The sequence below is a fragment of the Pleurodeles waltl genome, chromosome 4_2 (assembly GCF_031143425.1).
Source record: "Pleurodeles waltl isolate 20211129_DDA chromosome 4_2, aPleWal1.hap1.20221129, whole genome shotgun sequence".
Lineage (NCBI taxonomy): Eukaryota > Metazoa > Chordata > Amphibia > Caudata > Salamandridae > Pleurodeles > Pleurodeles waltl.
Genome location: NC_090443.1, coordinates 876,866,977 through 876,885,543, shown reverse-complemented (window position 1 = coordinate 876,885,543; position 18,567 = coordinate 876,866,977). Strand labels below are relative to the sequence as shown.

General features: G+C 41.6%; 1 protein-coding gene across 1 annotated transcript in view; it reads left to right on the top strand.

Annotated features, from left to right (window-relative positions):
- Window positions 1-18,567, top strand: part of PODN (podocan) — a 403,282-nt gene that overhangs the window by 81,454 nt on the left and 303,261 nt on the right. Inside the window, exon 2 of the mRNA XM_069232653.1 lies at window positions 17,233-17,495. Coding sequence (XP_069088754.1) covers window positions 17,241-17,495 — 255 coding nt within the window. The 5' untranslated portion in view covers window positions 17,233-17,240. The remainder of the gene's footprint in view (window positions 1-17,232; window positions 17,496-18,567) is intronic.

Below are 18,567 nucleotides of genomic sequence, written 5' to 3'. Positions count from 1 at the left end.
CTAGAGCTTATCATATGGGTGAATTCAGTGATGAACATAATTTGAGGAGAGTGAGATAAAATTTTAAAGTTTTGGATAAGTAGTCTTAGATATATTAGGTGGTATTATTCCTTCTATGCAAGTGAAAATGAATGATGTGAAAATTAGGTGTTTGTCTACAGTGGTAGATAGGCTTTCTGTAGATAGAGCAGGGACTTTTCATTTACTAAATGTAAAAAAGGTAGCAATTAGGGCTATGCTTATAAAAAATTGTTTTGCTTTTGATATTCTTTTCGGCAAAAGAAGGGGAAGTATGTAAGTTGAGTGAGCCTAAGCGGTACTGTACATACCAGATAATAGTGGAGCTATTCATATTTTTTATTACTAATATGACTAATTTAGCTTGTAAGATAAGGTCCTTGGAAGAACCTGTTTCATGGGAAACTGTAGGCTTATGGATTAGTGAATTAGGAAAGAATTTTGGTAAGGTTGGTGAGCAGTTATGTAATATAAGTGGTGGTGTTCTTCAATCATTTCCAACACCTGTAATAATCATAATGATTTGTGCAATCATTCTATTCCTTTTCTTGAAATTGTTTGGTGTATGGGCAGTGGATCGAAAAATAAATTTAAGGGTGACAATAGTTTTGAGAAAAAAGACAAGAATTGATGGAACTGGAAAAAGCGAATTTTATAGATCATATCTCTGACTAGTTGTTAGACCTGTTTGCCTTGGGATGGCCTATCCCCAAAGTCTTTGCTGACGTGCTTCCAATTTTCACTAGATTTCTGCTTCCATTGGCCTTAGGACTCTGTGCACTTTCCTACTACTAACCAGTGCTAAAATGCTTATGTTCACTATCCTAAACACAATTTGTTGAGTAGTATACTATACACATAGGGCCTGTAAATTAAATGCTACTAGTGGGCCTGCAGCACTTATTGTGCCACCCACTTAAGTAGCACCTTAGCTCTGCCATTGCAACCTGAATGCAATGTCACACTGCCTTGTCAACTTGGCATTTAAACCCCTTGCCAAGCCTTAAATTCCCCTTTTATTCAAGATAGGTCATCCCTAAGGTAGGCCCTAGGGAGCCCATAGGGCATGGCGCTGTGTTTAAAAGGTTGGACATGTACTTATAAGTTTTACATGTCCTGGCATTGAAAACCTCCCAAATCTGTGTTTCACAAATGTGAGGCCTACCCTTCCCATAGGATACTATTGGGGATTCCTTATTTCATTTAATAAGCTGTAATTCCTAAATAAGAGGAGGAGGGTATGTTATGTTTGGTACTTATGAAATTGTAATGGTAATACCGCTTTAATGGAAAGCAAGATTCTTCATTACAATTTTCAAAAATCCACTTTTAGAAAGTTGGCATTTTCCTGCCCTTCTGTATGCAGTCTGTCTGGGTCACATGACTGGGTGTAGCTGACAGAGTTTCCTCCCCGACAGTCACACAGTTCTGGGACTGGGTGACCCTCAGTGGGCCATTAAGTGGCAGGATGGAGGTGGAGCTGAGGACACCCCACTTGCACCTAAATAGGCTGTGCCCTGTCCCCTCACAATAGGCGTAACAACTCTGTATTGTCACTCCAGCCAGAGCAGGGGAGGCCGGGAGACCCATGCAGTTCAAAGAACCTTTCCAGAAACTTCTCCTACCTTCCAGGAGAAGGGCACCATGGTCTTAAAATAGGACTTTCAGACCCGCTCTTCAGGTCAGTATTGGATCTGCAGAAGGACTCTAAAAGGACTGGATGCTGCTGTGACCTGCTGTGTTCTCTGCCAGACTGATGCTGTACCTGGAAGGACTGCTGCCTGGAGCCTGCCTTGAACCCTCAGAGGCTAGCCCTGCAGCTAAGCTCTACATCCTCATGTGCACCCAGGACTGCCAGAAGTGACTCCAACCACTAGCTTGCTGGCCTTCTGTTCACAGCCATAGGGACATAACAGGCTCCCACTATCTTGAACCCACACCTGGACCCAGATTGAGTGAGTCCTGACCACCACCAAGAGGTCTCTATTTACTCCTAGACCCTTTTTTTATGGTACTAATGGTGCCCAGATCGCGTTTTCCAAAGCAGAAGGCTTAGACAAAATTTGGCCAAAAACTGCTCTGAGAACCAGGAGGTAACTGAGACCAATCTGCTTGCCTAGTCGTCTGAGGTGCATCACCTGTTGGATTGACTTTGCGGCATCTTCTGCTACATTCTTTTCTGCAACAGCAAATTTGTTTCAGCAGTCCTTTGCCAAAGGAGTATCCAAACTCATGCAAGTGATTCCAGCTACAGCCTTCTGCTTCATGCTGCATGGGATTTTCAACTTCCATTTCGACGACTAAGTCTGAAGATAAAATTCTTCACTGCGGCTTCACTCCACGGCCATCCAATGATGACGCTTCCTCTTCGGACACTCCTGCAGCCTTGCCTTGCTGAATGTCTTCCCATCACAGACATATGTTTCTCAAAAATAAAAGTAAAAAGGTAAGTGCTGACGGAGCCTAATCCACTTCTGGTATCTGCACTGCTTTCCATTGTGGGTGGCCTCAACTTTCGACTTTAGTCAAGTCTTGTGCCACCCGATGTCCGCAGTTGCCGCTTTGATCTTTTAGGGGCTAGTTTAAACCTTAAACTTTAAAAATTCATAACTTTGGTTTTACTGATGGGAATTTGTAATGTAATGTAATGTAAGTGTAATGTAATGTAAATTCGTACTTGCCTTTTTCTTGTGTTGTGTTTTCACTTCATTACTGTTTGTGTGCTGCATAAATATTTTAAACATTGACTCTAAGTTAAGCTTGACTGCATAAAGGGGTGGGTAAAGGAGGTCTGGCACCAATAGATTCTTAAAGAATGAGAAAATGTACAGCTGTTCTTTCTGCTACATTCTGATATCTATCATCAAATGAGCAGTGTACAATGAAGAATCTTGATGACATAAGTGCATGAAATTTCTCTAAACACCCCCTTTTGTCAGGGCTTCCAGGAGAAGAGATGTCCTTACATAAAACATGCTTCTATGTAAAAAAAATCTACAATCAACAATGTACATACTCCCTTACATTCCGGCTGAGGATTTTCCGTTCTACAGACAGTCTGCATTAGAAAGGAACAGATGACAGCTGTACACCAGCTAAGCTAATGCACGCACCTGTTACATTCGAAGATCACAACAAACAGTACAACTATGCAGATCTTAAGCGCACACATGCATCTGTGTAGATGTACTCATTTTTTCTGAATCAGCCCCCTGTTTTTTGCTTTAGGAGTAACCCATGATAACTGTTAAGGTTGAATTGCATTGTAAACCTGCATAGTATTTATCAATGGACAAGTTTCGGGATATGTTATGAGGCAGGACATAACTAAAGGGAGGAATGGTAAGGCACCGTCTGACTTACCTAAAAGACTGTGAAGTTAGACACAATTTTGGGTTGAAAATCAGGCAGTTTCTAGAGTGTTTTACAAACTACTTGTATAATTGCAATGCAAAACTGAAATGCTATGTTATATATTAGAGCAATAAGGTACCTAGTTTTGCAAATAAAACCTTATTCAGCATGCCTAGACACACAGCAACCTTTACCTTTCATTTTATTGCTGGGTGTTACTCAGCTAAACAAGCATTTGCAATGCAATGGGTCTCACATTTACTTGTAATCACAGTAGTGGTAACCTCAGCAGTGGTAACCTCTGCAGGGGTAATCTCAGAGGTAGTAATCACAGTAGCGGTAATATCAGCAGTGGTAATCTCAGAGGTATTAATTACAATAGTGATAATTAACCAGTGGCAATTCCTGCAGTGGTACTCAAAGAGGCAGTAATCACAGTAGTGGTAATATCAGCAGTGGCAATCTCAGAGTTAGTAATCACAGTAGTGGTAATCTCAGCACTGGTAATGCCTGCAGTGGTAATCTCAGAGGTAGTAATCACAGTAGTGGTAATTAACCAGTGGTAATCCCTGCAGTGGTAATCTCAGCAGTAGTAATCACAGTAGTGGTAATATCAGAAGTGGTAATCCCAGAGTTAGTAATCACAGTCATGGTAATCTCAGCAGTGGTAATCCTTGCAGTGGTACTCTCAGATGTAGTCATCACAGCAGTGGTAATCACAGTAGTGGTAATCTCAGCAGTGGTAATCCCTGCAGTGGTAATCTCAGAGGTAATAATCACAGTAGTGGTAATCTCAGTAGTGGTAATCTCAGTGGTAGTAATCACATCACTGGTAATCTCAGAAGTTGTAATCCCTGCAGTGGTAATCTCAGAGGCAGTAATCCCAGTAGTGGTAATCTCAGCAGTGGTAATCCCTGCAGTGATAATTTCAACTGTGGTAATCTCATCAGAGGTAATCCTTGCACTGGTAATCTCGGAGGTAGTAATCACAGTAGTGGTAACCTCAGTGGTAATAATCACATCAGTGGTATTCTCAGCAGTAGTAATCCCTGCAGTGATAATTTCAACTGTGGTAATCTCAGTTGAGGTAATTTTAGCAATGGTAATCCCTGCAGTGATAATTTCAACAGTGGTAATCTCAGCAGTGCGAATCCCTGCACTGGTCATGCCGGAGGTAGTAATCACAGTAGCGGTAACCTCAGCAGTGGTAACCCCTGCAGGGGTAATCTCAGAGGTAGTAATCACAGTAGTGGTAATATCAGCAGTGGTAATCTCAGAGTTAATAATCACAGTAGTGGTAATCTCAGCAGTGGTAATCCTTGCAGTGGTACTCTCAGAGGTAATAATCACAGTAGTGGTAATCCCTGCAGTGGTAATCTCAGCAGTAGTAATCACAGTAGTGATAATCTCAGCAGTGGTAATCTCTGCAGTGGTAATCTCAGAGGTAGTAATCACAGTAGTGGTACTCTCAGTGGCAGTAATCACATCAGTGGTGATCTCAATAGTGGTAATCCCTGCAGTGGTAATATCAGAGGTAGTAATCCCAGTAGTGATAACCTCAGCAGTGGTAACCCCTGGAGGGGTAATCTCAGAGGTAGTAATCACAGTAGTGGTAATATCAGCAGTGGTAATCTCAGAGTTAGTAATCACCGTAGTGGTAATCCCAGCAGTGGTAATGGCTGCAGTGGTACTCTCAGAGGTAGTAATCACAATAGTGGTAATTCAGCAGTGGTAAACCCTGCAGTGGTAATCCCTGCGGTGGTAATCTCAGAGGTAGTAATCACAATAGAGGTAATTCAGCATGGGTAATCCCTGCAATGGTATTCTCAGAAATAGTAATCAAAGGTAGTAATCACAGTAGTGGTAACCTCAGGATTGGTAATCCCTGCAGTGGTAATCTTAGAGGGGCTAATTTCAATGTAGTACATTCTATGTAGCGGTATACGGACATCATTGTATTTTAGGTGGTGACATACAACCCTTCATGCTGGGTCCTCGGTCTGATATGTTCATTGCATTTATGTGGGAATAACGCTCAAACATTTTCTGTTTATAGGGAACAGAAATTCGCTCGCAGTGAAATGTATCGTCAAAACTGCAATTATCCATGTAATCACAAAAAGTGCAATAATCCATGTAACCGAGTTGATGTCATGGAAAGCACTCAACTGCCGCCCAGCAAGATCGCCCTGCTTACGAAATAAAGAGGAAAAATAGTGCAGAAACCATATGGAAAACATGGAGCCTCGTATGTTTTCAGTAGTTGGCTGGTGCGCTCGAAGCGGGCCAAACACCGAAAGAGGCATGACTTATGCATACCTTCCACAAATGAAATCAAGTGAATTTTAAAAGGCAAGCCTTCAAACCAACCAAATGGATGGGTTTGACATGGGTGTGGTTAAAAGCCCACAGAGTGATTACACCAGGGACAGAGCACTTTGCGCTCGACCCTAAAAAGGTTAATATTGCCTCTCTTGAACATTACATTTGTACTTCATACGAACTTCTGCCTACCCTCAACGCTAAGACTAAACCTAATAATTTGGGAGGAAATCCTAATGCTATAATCTTTTCTATACAGACAAGGATTTAATACATCTTAGTATGGAAAGGAGCAGCCTCTTGACCAGTAGGGCAAAAAGCAAGGTCCAACTGACTGAAGTCTGTACGAAGGTTGTCTAACTCAATTGAGATGGCTAAGCCACAGCAGCCTGGAAGCCCTTCTGACAGAACAGGACATAGAACACACAAAGTCAACGGTTCTAAATCTGTGGTCTGCAGACCTCAGAGTCTGCAGCACATATTCAGGGGTTCTGCAGACCCATATGAAATCTAACTATTATTTTCCATCAGTGATCATAAACATTTTGAGCTAAATAAGTGTACAGGGACTGTTTCTCACTAACAATAAAAGTTTACTCAAGTAACAATAACACTAACTTGAAGTCCTCTTTATTGCCTCCCCAACGTGTCTAACATATGTAAAACGTTTTTAGTCAAAATCTGATCCACATTCGGGGTGGAGCATATGTGAATGTGCACAGTTGTTGTTTGCATTCAAACATGTCCCCACCTGAACTAGCTAGTAACTTCTAAATAAAAACATCATTAGCATATGTATTAAGTTCTCAGTGATCTGAGAATGTATGCACATGTATACTTCCTAAAAAGGCCCATCCAAGCTGCACATTTTCCAATCCACACTGCTTCACAAGGACAGTCATTTACAGACTCCAAGCACCTTCATTTCTTGTATTGGAACGTGGAGGGGGGTGGCTTGGGGGGAGATCCTGCAGATTTAGCAGCGCTTAAATACTCCACAGGAAGAGTGTAACTTTCCAGTAGTAAGCATGCGCTCTATCAAAATGAGCACCTATTGTACAAACTGACTAAAAGTTATTATTCTGGAGTCCTAACGTCCAGTGGTACAGATGGTTAAACCATTGTTAACCATGTGGCCCGGTACAACTCTGGTGCTTTTCGGCTAGGTTTGTGCCATGCAAATGCTGCATGCATTCAAAAATACTGACTGCCTAGGAACCCCCGAAACAGGCCTCACATTGGCAATCTCCCAATCTGGTTGTTTGTCCAACAGAACTGATGCACTAGCATTCATGAGCACCAACGCAAAAACGCATGGTAATGATGGGAGAGAAGAGAGCTTAAATATATTCCTTGTATCTGTATAGGTTTCTTGTCAAAGTAGCTAAAACATTGAAAAGGCACACATACTGGTAGTTTATTTGTGTTAAGTAATTATGGAGCTGAGATAGAATTGGATATCTCCTAATATTATTTGTCTATCAAACCATGCAGGTAAAAATAAATAAGATGTATCCCACCTAGTTTGTCTGTCACCGGATCTCTAGTGCTGTGAGAAATGTAGCTATTGTTCTCAGATTACATCCGGTGCGCACGAGGAGTGAAGTGGAAGTATTCTGGTTTGAACGAAGGAATGCATAGCTTGAATAAATTGACTACTCCTTCACACGCCTGATGAGAACTGCTTACCTGCCCAAGAAAAAGGGTAAATATGCCAGAATATATTTACAGTTTCAGGTTTTAGTGCCCACCTCTTGTGCCTTGCTTTCTGGATATTCTCTACTTTCTGCCGGCCTTTTGATTATAATTTTATATGAGGAACGTTTATTCTACTTCCTGGTATTTTCCTTTTTTTGGCTTCTCACTGTGTAGACCATTACATGTCTGTGAAGTGTTTTTGTACAGTCTGATGTGTAACACCTTTTGTTAAATAATTTAGTTACACGATAAAAATTATTACTACTATTCATTGAGTACCAGACAAGTAATATTAGTAGCTTTAAAAAAATCGTGTCGCACTGTGGCGGGCCGCGGCGCTAGCCGAGCATTCAGCTTGGGGCGCGTCCGAGGTCAGTGGTGGCCGGGTATGCTGGGCCCCTGCCATTCTTTATTTTTTCCCAAATTGGGCGTGGGCCTCGACGAGTTGCGGGCACAGCGTGCCCTCACTAGTTTCCTGAACACTTTCCCCCCACACGCCCTCACTTACCTCATAGTCTATCCTTTTTTTCCTTTTCTTATTTTCTTCTTTCTTCGTTTTCTCCTGTATTTATGCTCTTTTCCAGCTGCCATGTCTTTCTTCTTCCCAGCATGCCTTCTTTTTCCTTGCATGCCTTAGGAACCTTTTTTAACATGGTGTCTTTCTCTATATGTTTCTATGATGTATTCCCAATCCAATATGGTGCCTTTTTACTTCCTGTTGGTCACTTCCTGTTCTTGGGTATATAAGGTGAGTGATTCCTGATCTCCTTGCGCTGCAACACTTCCTTTGGTGGTGATCTTTGCTCCTGCTTCTTTCTTCGCCAGTTATATTTTTTCCTAGCCTGTTCCAGCTTTTTTCAGTACTATTTTTTGTCCTGTTGAAAAGACTTACCTTTTTACTTTGTTCTTGTTCTAGGGAGTTCCTGCTTTGAGGTTTTTTCCTTTTTTGCGTTTTTTTCCCTCTGGGACTCCTTCTGGAGGGCACGGACTGCTTTAGGCATTCCCTCTGTCGGCAGCACCATGGCTACCGGAAAGACTGCCCTTACCTGGGTCAAGGCAGAACCTACAAGAATCAAGACCTCTCTGCAGTTCATGTGGGCCACAGACATAGACGGCGAGTAGTCTGTGACAAATTTACATTGAGAAATGTTCAGCCTACTTTTTTTTTAAATACGTAGCTATAACAGACCTCACCTAAAATGCAGCAAAGTACACACAATTGAAAAAGTATGTGATCGAAAAAATATTGAAAACAAAACACAATGAGCATTCCCATCTGTCACAGAAGGGAGTGCCGGACTGCAAGGACAACACACCATAGGCAGAAAAGAAAAAACTGCCAAGATGGAACAGGCTGTCCAGTATAATGTTACTCAAGTGGATGGAAGAGGCCAGCAGGGCGGAAACATAAGGGAAGTCCAACATATGCGAGCTTGCGCAAAATTGAAGCCTTGTCCAATTTTCAGCTTTTGCCACTTCCAAGTGGCTGATGGTTTTACTGCGAGTACAGCAAAGATATCAAGAGAGAGAGAGCTTGAAAAATAAAAAAAATGGTCTCTTAAAAGTCAGTGCTTTGCGAGCTGTGCAGCCAAGTCAAAAACAAGCAGAATAATCACTAGTGCATCTGGTAAACATCAGTGTTTTCATGACAACATGGAAGTCTGGCACACAGCATCAAGTAAATGAAGAGGTGAAACCAGTGTGTACCAGTCGGGTGAAAGGGAGCGGCTATCAGTGGTGGTGTCACTGGTAGCAGCAGCAGAGGTCTTTAAGCAGCTTTTATTGGAGGCCAGCTGCTCTGGTGGGCTCCCCTGGGTTACGGCCACAAAACAATAAACAGGAACAGAGCAACTAACTACAGAAGTGCATTCTGTTACAGCCAGAAAGAAAAATTATTTGGGCTCAAGAAAGTGTATTGTTCTCGTGGCTCAACCAGTCACCCAAATAAAATAAAAAGTGTGCAGGAAGCATAAAAAAACATGCTGAGTAAGAACACATGTAAAAGGGGCAGTCCAAATGGACAGCTACAAAAGCAGACAAGCCAAACGTGGAAGCTAAGATAAAGCAGGGCAACTGGAAAAGCCTCCCTCTGCTGCTGGTTTTGTTTGCAGAGGGAGCTGGTAGGGAGGAGGGACTGAACACGCACCCACAGTGTAAGACAAATAGGCAAATACTAAGAAAAAAAAGTCCCCTACAGAAGAGATAAACAGGGCATAGCGTAATTATACAGTAGTTGGTACTGCTCCCAAAGAGAAAAAGGCAGGACAAAGAGGCAGAACCCATCACTAGTAAGCAAAGATTTTTAAAGGACACTGGAAGCAACAAATTAAATTGCTGGAACTCACAGTATAAGTATACTTACAAGTATACAACACGTTGAGCGTTTACACATGACCTAAAAAGGCCCCCTTTGAGATATAGGCTGCACAAAGCAGTTCATGGTACTGTCTCATTCTACCTCACTGACATCATGATCTGCTACACACCCTTCAGAATTCTGCCTTCCTCACATTATATCCGCTGTTCACACCATACCCCCTGTGTCCTGCCTCTGGGTGCTAGACTCTTTAACTGCTTGCCCCCTTGCCCCCCAATACTGGAAGGCTCTGCCTCCTGACATCCATGCCTGCCCCACATCATATGAAACTGGAGAGGAAGAATACCTAAAGGTGCCCTTCATATCCAAAATCTTTCAGGTTCATCCTGGATTTGTACCATGTAACCTATCTGTTGTTTCATTTCACTCATCATCTCTCTCACACATCAGCATTGATGTGTACATGTTCCAATCAACATCTATAGTTTGTATTCCCTATCATAACTACATCTCATGCTAGGTGTAACATCTCCCTTTATTATGTACATAATTTCTGTTTGAAATATCAACGTACTCATGCCAAATAAATATAATTAAATAATTATAAATGTGTTTGGTACAGATTTAAAAATATTACCCTTCCAGTCCCCGTGCCAGACCTGAGGACCTTTCTGTTTTTCACAAAACCCAGTCCCTGGATTGTTTCCAGGGGCTCAGGAGGCTTGATACACAAACAGAGTCAGCACATTCCATTATCTGCTGCAGCTTTGTGAATAATAAAAATAATCATATGAATCATTGCAGGCATACCCCGCTTTATGCAACCTTTCAACCTGGAGAATGATTACAACAGAACTAAAACTGCCCAGCATATTTGGTACTTATGTTATCACCCTCGGAAGGATAAACGCAAGAGGCTCATTAACCCTCAAAGCTATCCTACCAAAACTATGATCTCTCACTAGGGATTGGATATACCGTTTTTTTACTTGTTTCATATACTGCCCAGAGTTTTTTGTAATCATGATCCGAGAACTACTCATGGATCTGAGAAACTCACTTATCCTGCGGTCATGGGTGCTCACCTACTGCTAAGGTTCAGACTTGGCTCCACAGGTTTAGGCCCTGGCTTAGTGGAAATCATGACTTATCCATGACATTTCTGTACAAATTTATATTTTGTTTTTTAAAGGGAGCGTTTTCAAACTTTTACCTCAATTGCTGACCTGAATGTCTGAACGTCAGCGCTGTTTTTGGCCGGTAAGTCTTACAAAAGAAAAATACAGATTTCGGCCTTTCAAAAATGTCCTCTTCCGCATACCAAAACAATCTTAGGGTAAGATACAATTAGATCAATGGATATCACAATAAGGAACCTGAAGCTTCCAGGCCCCAATAGAGAGAAATTGTTTCATTAGCCTCTTTTCAGTTACTGTGATTTATAGAAATTAAAGAATTCTGAAAGTCGATGAAGTGACTGTAGTTGTGTGTTGCACCAACTACAAAACAACATCAGAAGGCCCTGATTTAGAAACGGTTTGGACTAAGGTCCAAGACCGCCAGGGCCACGGATAACTGAAGCACCGCCAACAGGCTGGCGGTGCTTCATAGCCTACAGCCGCGGTCGGAAAACCGGGTCCGGCGGTTTCCCGCCGGATTTCCCCCAGCTGGGCGAATCCTCCATGGCGGCGCTGCAAGCAGCGCCGCCATGGGGATTCTGACCCCCTTCCCGCCAGCCTGTTTCTGGCGGTTTTTACCGCCAGGAACAGGCTGGCGGGAACGGGTGTCCTGGGGCCCCTGGGGGCCCCTGCACTGCCCATGCCACTGGCATGGGCAGTGCAGGGTCCCCCTAACAGGGCCCCAGCCTGCTTTTCACTGTCTGCCTAGCAGACAGTGAAAAGCGCGACAGGTGCAACTGCACCCATCGCACACCTGCAACACCGCCGGCTCCATTCGGAGCCGGCTTCTGTGTTGCAGGCCCCTTTCCCGCTGGGCCGGCGGGCGCTACCTTAGGTAGCGCCCACCGGCCCAGCGGGAAAGTAAGAATGGCCCCAGCGGGCTTTTGACCGCGGGGCGGCCAAATGGCGGTTCCCTCCATGCGGGCGGCGACCGCCGCCCGCCGGGGTCAGAATGACCCCCTAAGTCTTGTCTGCCTCCTTCCCTTGTAGCATAAGCAACACTTACAAGCTCTGTTTTCACAAATGTTATCTCACATCCAAAACAAATCGTTTTGTCATTTACAAGACAACAGCAAAAGATTTAGAAACAGTTTAGACTAGCCTTGCCTTCCCCCTTTCTTTGTAGTGTAAGCAGCACTTACAAGCTCTGCTTTCACAAATTTCATCCTATTTCTAAAACAAATCGTTTTGTTGGATAACTATTTCACAACAGAAAGTTTCCACTATTATGGGTTCACTGAAAAGACACTCAGAATGGCTGTGTTTATTTAGAGTGATTGCCAGCTGGCCAAGATATCATTTGGCGAAAGGACCAAGTTGGGAAAAAAACATGGCATTCTCCTTGTATCCACTAAGCTGCTGGTGTTTCTTTGAGAAATAGATATTGTTGTTCAATTTTCTTATACTTGTTCTGTTTACAATTGTCCTAGGTCTTTATGCGTTATGGGTCAACTGAGCAAATTACACCAAGATGTCCATTTCTTAAGGAATGTTTTTAGGGGCAACACCATGGTGATGACTATGACCTCTTATATAATAGATCACTAGTGCTTAAGTATAAATCAGAATGCAGGAGGCCTGAATCTGCTGACTGGGAGTCCCCCACTAACTCAGCAAGCTCTTTATTAGATTTATGGACTAATTACGAGGTTGGCGGTCCCAACGTAGGACCACCAAACTCGCAGGGAGGATGCCACCGCCATTGTGGTGGCGCTCCCCCACCATATTACAAGGCTTCCTCTGGCCTGACCTAGCTGACCGGCGAAACCTTGAAATAGAGTGTCCCACCGGTCTCTCAGGCAGGAACAGTGCTACGAGATAGAACTCAGCTCCCTTAAAGGAGCAGAGTGCTATCTCCTCGCACAGGGGGGGAACCAGCGCCATGGGCCCAAGGGGGCCCCTGCACTTGTTCTCCGCCAGCCTTTTCCTGATCAGGAAACCGCCATGGAAAGAGTGGCGGAGAACAAGGTGGTAATCAGCAGGGTGACTCTGAGTTCAGCGCCACCATGGGTGATTACAACCAAGACTGCGATCACCCTGTCGGGATCATGGCGGAGACAGGGGTCAGTAGGCAGTCTGACCGCCAAAATCGTAATGTTGTGGTCAGACCGCCACAGCCACGGCGGTCCGACTGTGAGGGTTGAGGTCTTGTGACCACCAGCCTTGTAATGAGAACTTCATTTGGAAATGTTGGCATTGAGCATTTTTTCATGAAATGGAAACTGGAAATGCCATTCCATTGTAATTGTGATGCCAACTTAACAGGTGAGATTAATTTCTTCTTCTTTTCCTGTGACATCTGTGCATACCTACCAGGCAGAATCAGCATGGAATACCCTCCCTTGGGATGCCTATACACTTATAGAGACTTAAGTAATTATTTAGACTTTAGGAAGAAACTGAAACATGGTTCTTTGAAATAGTACTGGCTCATTCTGGGTAGGGCTCAGTATATAGTACAGTGCCCGGGAAACATTTTTGGTAATTGCGTGTTCAGCAAATGCTAATAATAAAAAATGCACTTATTAATAACTAATGGCTAAATGCACTCTTGAGTAATTGTGGTATCACCAATAGGAGGGACGCCATATGTCTCTGTTAGAGCACAGACCACATTCAGTAGTTTTGTTTTAATTTTTTGTGACACTCCGTCTCATATGCAAACTGGCCTATCTGAGATCTGCCCATCACCCCCTACATTTAATACAGCCCCTTTAGGCTGCTTGATGTTCATGCTCGAGACACCATCACCCACATCACCAATTATATCAATTTTCTCCCTTAAATTCACGTAAATTATATCCAAGTTGACTTCCCATCTTTGAGGCACTCGTAGTAATCTGAACCCAAGGTCAAATGATGGCCCTAAGGCAGGACCTTCGTCTGAAAATCCCACTTCACATGATACTCTTTTACAGAAAGACTCTTCACAAATGACACCACCATTCTTCTACAGGAGGACTTTTCATATATGACACCAGACTCCAGTTTCTCTAACTTTAGTTAAAAGACAATCTCATGAACAGTTCCCTTTAGCTCATTTATAACATTCACTGGCCGTTGGCCTATGATCATGCATCTGATAGCATAGCCACCATAATGTAAACCACAAAGCTATCTCCAGCTCTCCTTCTCCCACTAAAAATTAAGACATATATTCACAAAATATAATATGACATAAAAAGACTGACTACTCAGCTGAGTTACATTCACCCTGAGAGCTTACTACAGCTGGTGATCCTTCAGAGAAAGATGATGCGCTCTTTGCCCTGTCAGGCAATATTTTGCAGAATGAAGTGCTCAGTGTGCAGCTGGGTGTCTTAAACAGTTCTGGTGTTTCTGAGGTCATGGTCACCTAGAGTGGTGCTCTGCGAGGAGGTTTGGGAGGAAAAGTAGCGGTAGGAATGTGGAATGTGGCATCAGATGAAAGATGCCAAACTTGGTGTCCTTCCGTGAATGCTCAAATTACATCACATGTATGCACAGAGTGACTTGGTCAAGTTTGATGAATTGGTCTTTCCAAAATGGTGGTCAGTTCAGTGGTCCTCTTCTTAAGACCCCCAGTTTGTGTTTTTTAATATCTATCCTGAATAGGATTTGTTGGGGGGTAGCAAGGTGGTTATTGCTCCGACACAAAGCAAATGAGAAAGTAAGTAGTCTTACTATCTTTTGCATTGTGTCATTAGTAAATCTATGTTATGTTTATACAGTTAAAGAATCTGAGTTAGAGATTCACATTAATGTAAAATCCACCCATTCCTATTGTATTTATACTATCTGCCATTGGCAGAACTGCCAGCAGTAGTAATTATCTCCACCATATTTGGAACTAAGTGACAGACTTTTGGCTGGCCATAATCCTGCAGATGGCAGATTTACTACACCCATCAAGAATAGGATTACCACCTGCCACTAAGCCAGACTGTTAGTCTATTAATTCAGAGTAGGCTGTGGGTCTCTCGAACAAACAAGTCTTTAATTTGTACCTCTAAGTTATCATAAAAATGTGTTCTTCTCATTAGACATGGCTTTTGTGATTGCAAAACTTGCCAATTAGGCTGAACGGCCTTCAACTAAATGTATTTATACTTTTTCCTTTATTCTTAAGACTAATTGCTAATTATCCATTGACTGAGGAACAGTTCTGTGATCAAAACATCTGCTTAAATCTTGTGTAAACTCATTTGACTGTAAAGTGCATCTTTATTTACCAAGGGTATTGTCCAGGAAGCTGTATCTCTTTGAAGATATAAACCTCACCTTCCCGGATTGTGGATGAGAGAGTGTAGCAGGTGCATAAACAAATGTGGTTTCCATTAGGTTAGCAATATTTATTATCTCTGTGATTCAGTTAACCATTCTAGGATTTCCAAAGGCACCAAGTTTATAAAAGAAGGTATACATTATACATTGCATAACATATTGAGCACCCTAGAGCCCTGAAGGTAACTGTGGTAGATGGATGGTGCATTCTAGATGGTAGTGTAGTTAAACTAGCTTGCAACCAATTTATGAAATGTGTAAGATAATAAGTAACCATATGATGGGCTATCAACTCAATATTTGTAGTCACAGTTTCCCTCTGCATATCGTGCAATTCCCAAATAGTTTTAAACAATTCAAATTAACTGACACACTCAATGCAAAACATGAAATGTTACTGTGCTTACAACTTTAGTAAATGGGCATGAGGTTGAGGTACTACATTTACCTAGTGTGAACACCCAGGGGTTTTTATTGATTGTAGCCTTGTTTTGACCTCTTCCAAGCCTTGGGGCTTGTTTCTTACTGCTCATTCTTGAACAGCTCCGGTTGCAATGGATCAGTCAATTGCCACTTTCATAGCCACTCTGGTAAAATAAGCACACTTATATCATCTAGACCTTCTGGGGTTGAGACTCTGCATTTATATGTCGTTAGAAGTGTGGGCGACAAGGGTCATATGGATACTGGATAGATAACATTGGCAGTCACTTTGCTGCTTTTAAAGTGAGGAATGAGAGACTGTGCATTTCTTCTCCTCAATGCCTTCAATTGTGCCTGTGCATTACCCTCAACCAATGTGACAATACTGCATTATCTGAAAGATCTGTAAATATGTCAATTAGGATGTATGAACAATTTTCAGTAGAAGTATGTTGATTGATTGGGCCACATAGGTCCTAATTACACACGGGCCTTGCTTTTCAGATACATTTACTGCAGACTGTGACACTCTCCCAGTCTGAACTACGAAAGAGGACTCATTTACTGAAAATGAAGTAAAAAGCTACTTTACGAATGGATAGCAGTGTGGCATGTGATCTGTGGTGCTTCACACCAAATCTGAGATTGGCACATGACACACTGCTAAAAAATGTGGAGATTGATCAGTGTAGAGAAAGTCTAAGATTGATGCCTACAAGGCTAAAAAACATACAGCTGTGGCATGCATTAGGTAACTGGTATTAAGTTATAATTTAATGTAAGGAGGCTCACAAATAACATAAATGTATTCGTGATCAACACCGTAGTGGTCAAAACGCTTCGGTGGTGGGGGCAGTTGTGCTTGGCTTTATAGAATGTAGCTGAAGAACTGGTTCCTGGAGTGTAACGCTCTATGTCTAACGTGGCCTTTTGCTATATATATAGTTATAGTCACCACTGTTACTGTTTGTTGGCTGGCAATCTTATGTTCATTCAAAGTGCAAATGATTAAAAATATTTGATAGAATACAGAATATTTAGCAATAGCTTGTACACGATAACTCCAGTAGAGGTGCTTTATGATGAATTATAAATGGATCCATTTATGAAAAGAATGTTCAGAGGATGGTTTCACTTCTTAATGGGACAGGATATCCTTCTTCTGTCACAAGACAACATATAGTACACTAACTAAACAGTGATAGGAAAGTATTTACATATCTGAGAAGGTGTGATACTCTTTTGCTATTAATTGTTTTTTTACATTTTGTATTTTTTTCATTAGTTATTTCATATGTATATTTATAAGCATGCATTCAAGATTGGTCAAGTGCAGCGCCAGCTGGGTTCCTTGTGGTAAAACTGTGTAACTGATTCATTCGCTCATCTTCATGAGGCAATTACAACAGTGCCCTTTGGGTCGCTCTATTCCTATGATAGCAAACTGCACATCCAGTCTCTCTTATGAGCCCCTGTGTCTGAAATAAATCTTACTTACATTCAAGGTCATTTGTCTCTCACAGAATTCCTACATTACATATATAACAAGTAATAAAAATCACAAACTATGATTTAGTACAGAAAATGTCAGCTTCTTCGGCACTGAGACACCTGCCCATGATGCATACTTACCACAATGGAATCTCTACTCTTTTTCAGAGAGAAAAATGATCCATCGCTGTGAATCCCTACTTCTTGCATGTATTTTAGCGTACAGCTGGAATGGGAGCTATGGTGAGCAAGAAGAAGAGGAAATGGATTACTATGAAACAACTTGGACAATGCCAGACCTTTCTCCGCCAGTTGCGAAATGTCCTACGCACTGCAGCTGTGCACAAGAGGCAACAGTGGACTGTGGAGGGGTAGACCTGAAAGAGTTTCCAACTAATTTACCTGAACTTACCACCCAACTTTCATTACAGGTGAGAACTTCTACATCACTTTATTTTGAATCAATTTTGAGATTTGTGTTTGCAAAAGAAAACTAATTTCCTGGGACTAAACACAAAAACAAAAGGTGAGAGAGAATGATACCTATTAAACCAAAGAAAGGCTTAAGACTAGAAATAACACACACAGGAGAAAAATGTCACCTCCAAGCTAAAACGCTTTAGATATTGAACATGGTAATTTTCTTGGCACAATGGGAGAGTCCAAAAGATTTTCTTCCAATTAATTATACTCTATGAGGCATAGAGAAAGACTTATAATGAATGTCTTTTAGTTGTATGTCATGTTGGATTTTACTTCATTTTAAATATGGTAATCAACCACATTAAAGACATTTTGTATTTCTACTGGCACATTGTAAAAAATTGAAGAAAGGAAGGGAAATCTACAGAGAAAATCTTAAAGGACCCGACAAACTAGGTATACTTGTCTAGTCTTGGTAAAGATGGAATTCATGAGGAAAAATATTATTTTTTTATTCTTCATCTTTCAAGAATACATTTAAATTCCTTAGTGTAAGGCGAAAACTTATCAAATATATGAGTTATTCATAAATTATATAAAAAATAAAAAAAATACAATTTTCACAATTGTGTTGAGGTTGGCTTTGTCATTTTCAGTGCGGTGGGTGTTTATGCCCGTATATACCTGGTTTATAAGCTTGCTTTTCTATGTCTCTGTTGCCTTCTCATGTTGCATAATGAACTTTTGGGCCACATTCAAACCCTTCCTAATAGAGAGCAACCCAGATTTATCAGGATCCTTATTAGGAGACATTTAGCTAAGAATAAACATTGTGTTATTTACAAATATTGAAAAATGTGCTATGAATAATATCAGTTTTTCCACCCACTTTGTATCTTTGGGAAACTCACAAACAGATGAATATATACCCACTAAAATGCCTTCCTTCTTCAGAAATCATGGTTGTCTTTGAGATTTAGAGAAAAATTGCTTCATTGTCTTATGAGGTGTATTAGTGATTGCAGCTGAAAACATCAAATTCGATTTCAATAATCTATTTAGTACTCTTCAAAGTTATTA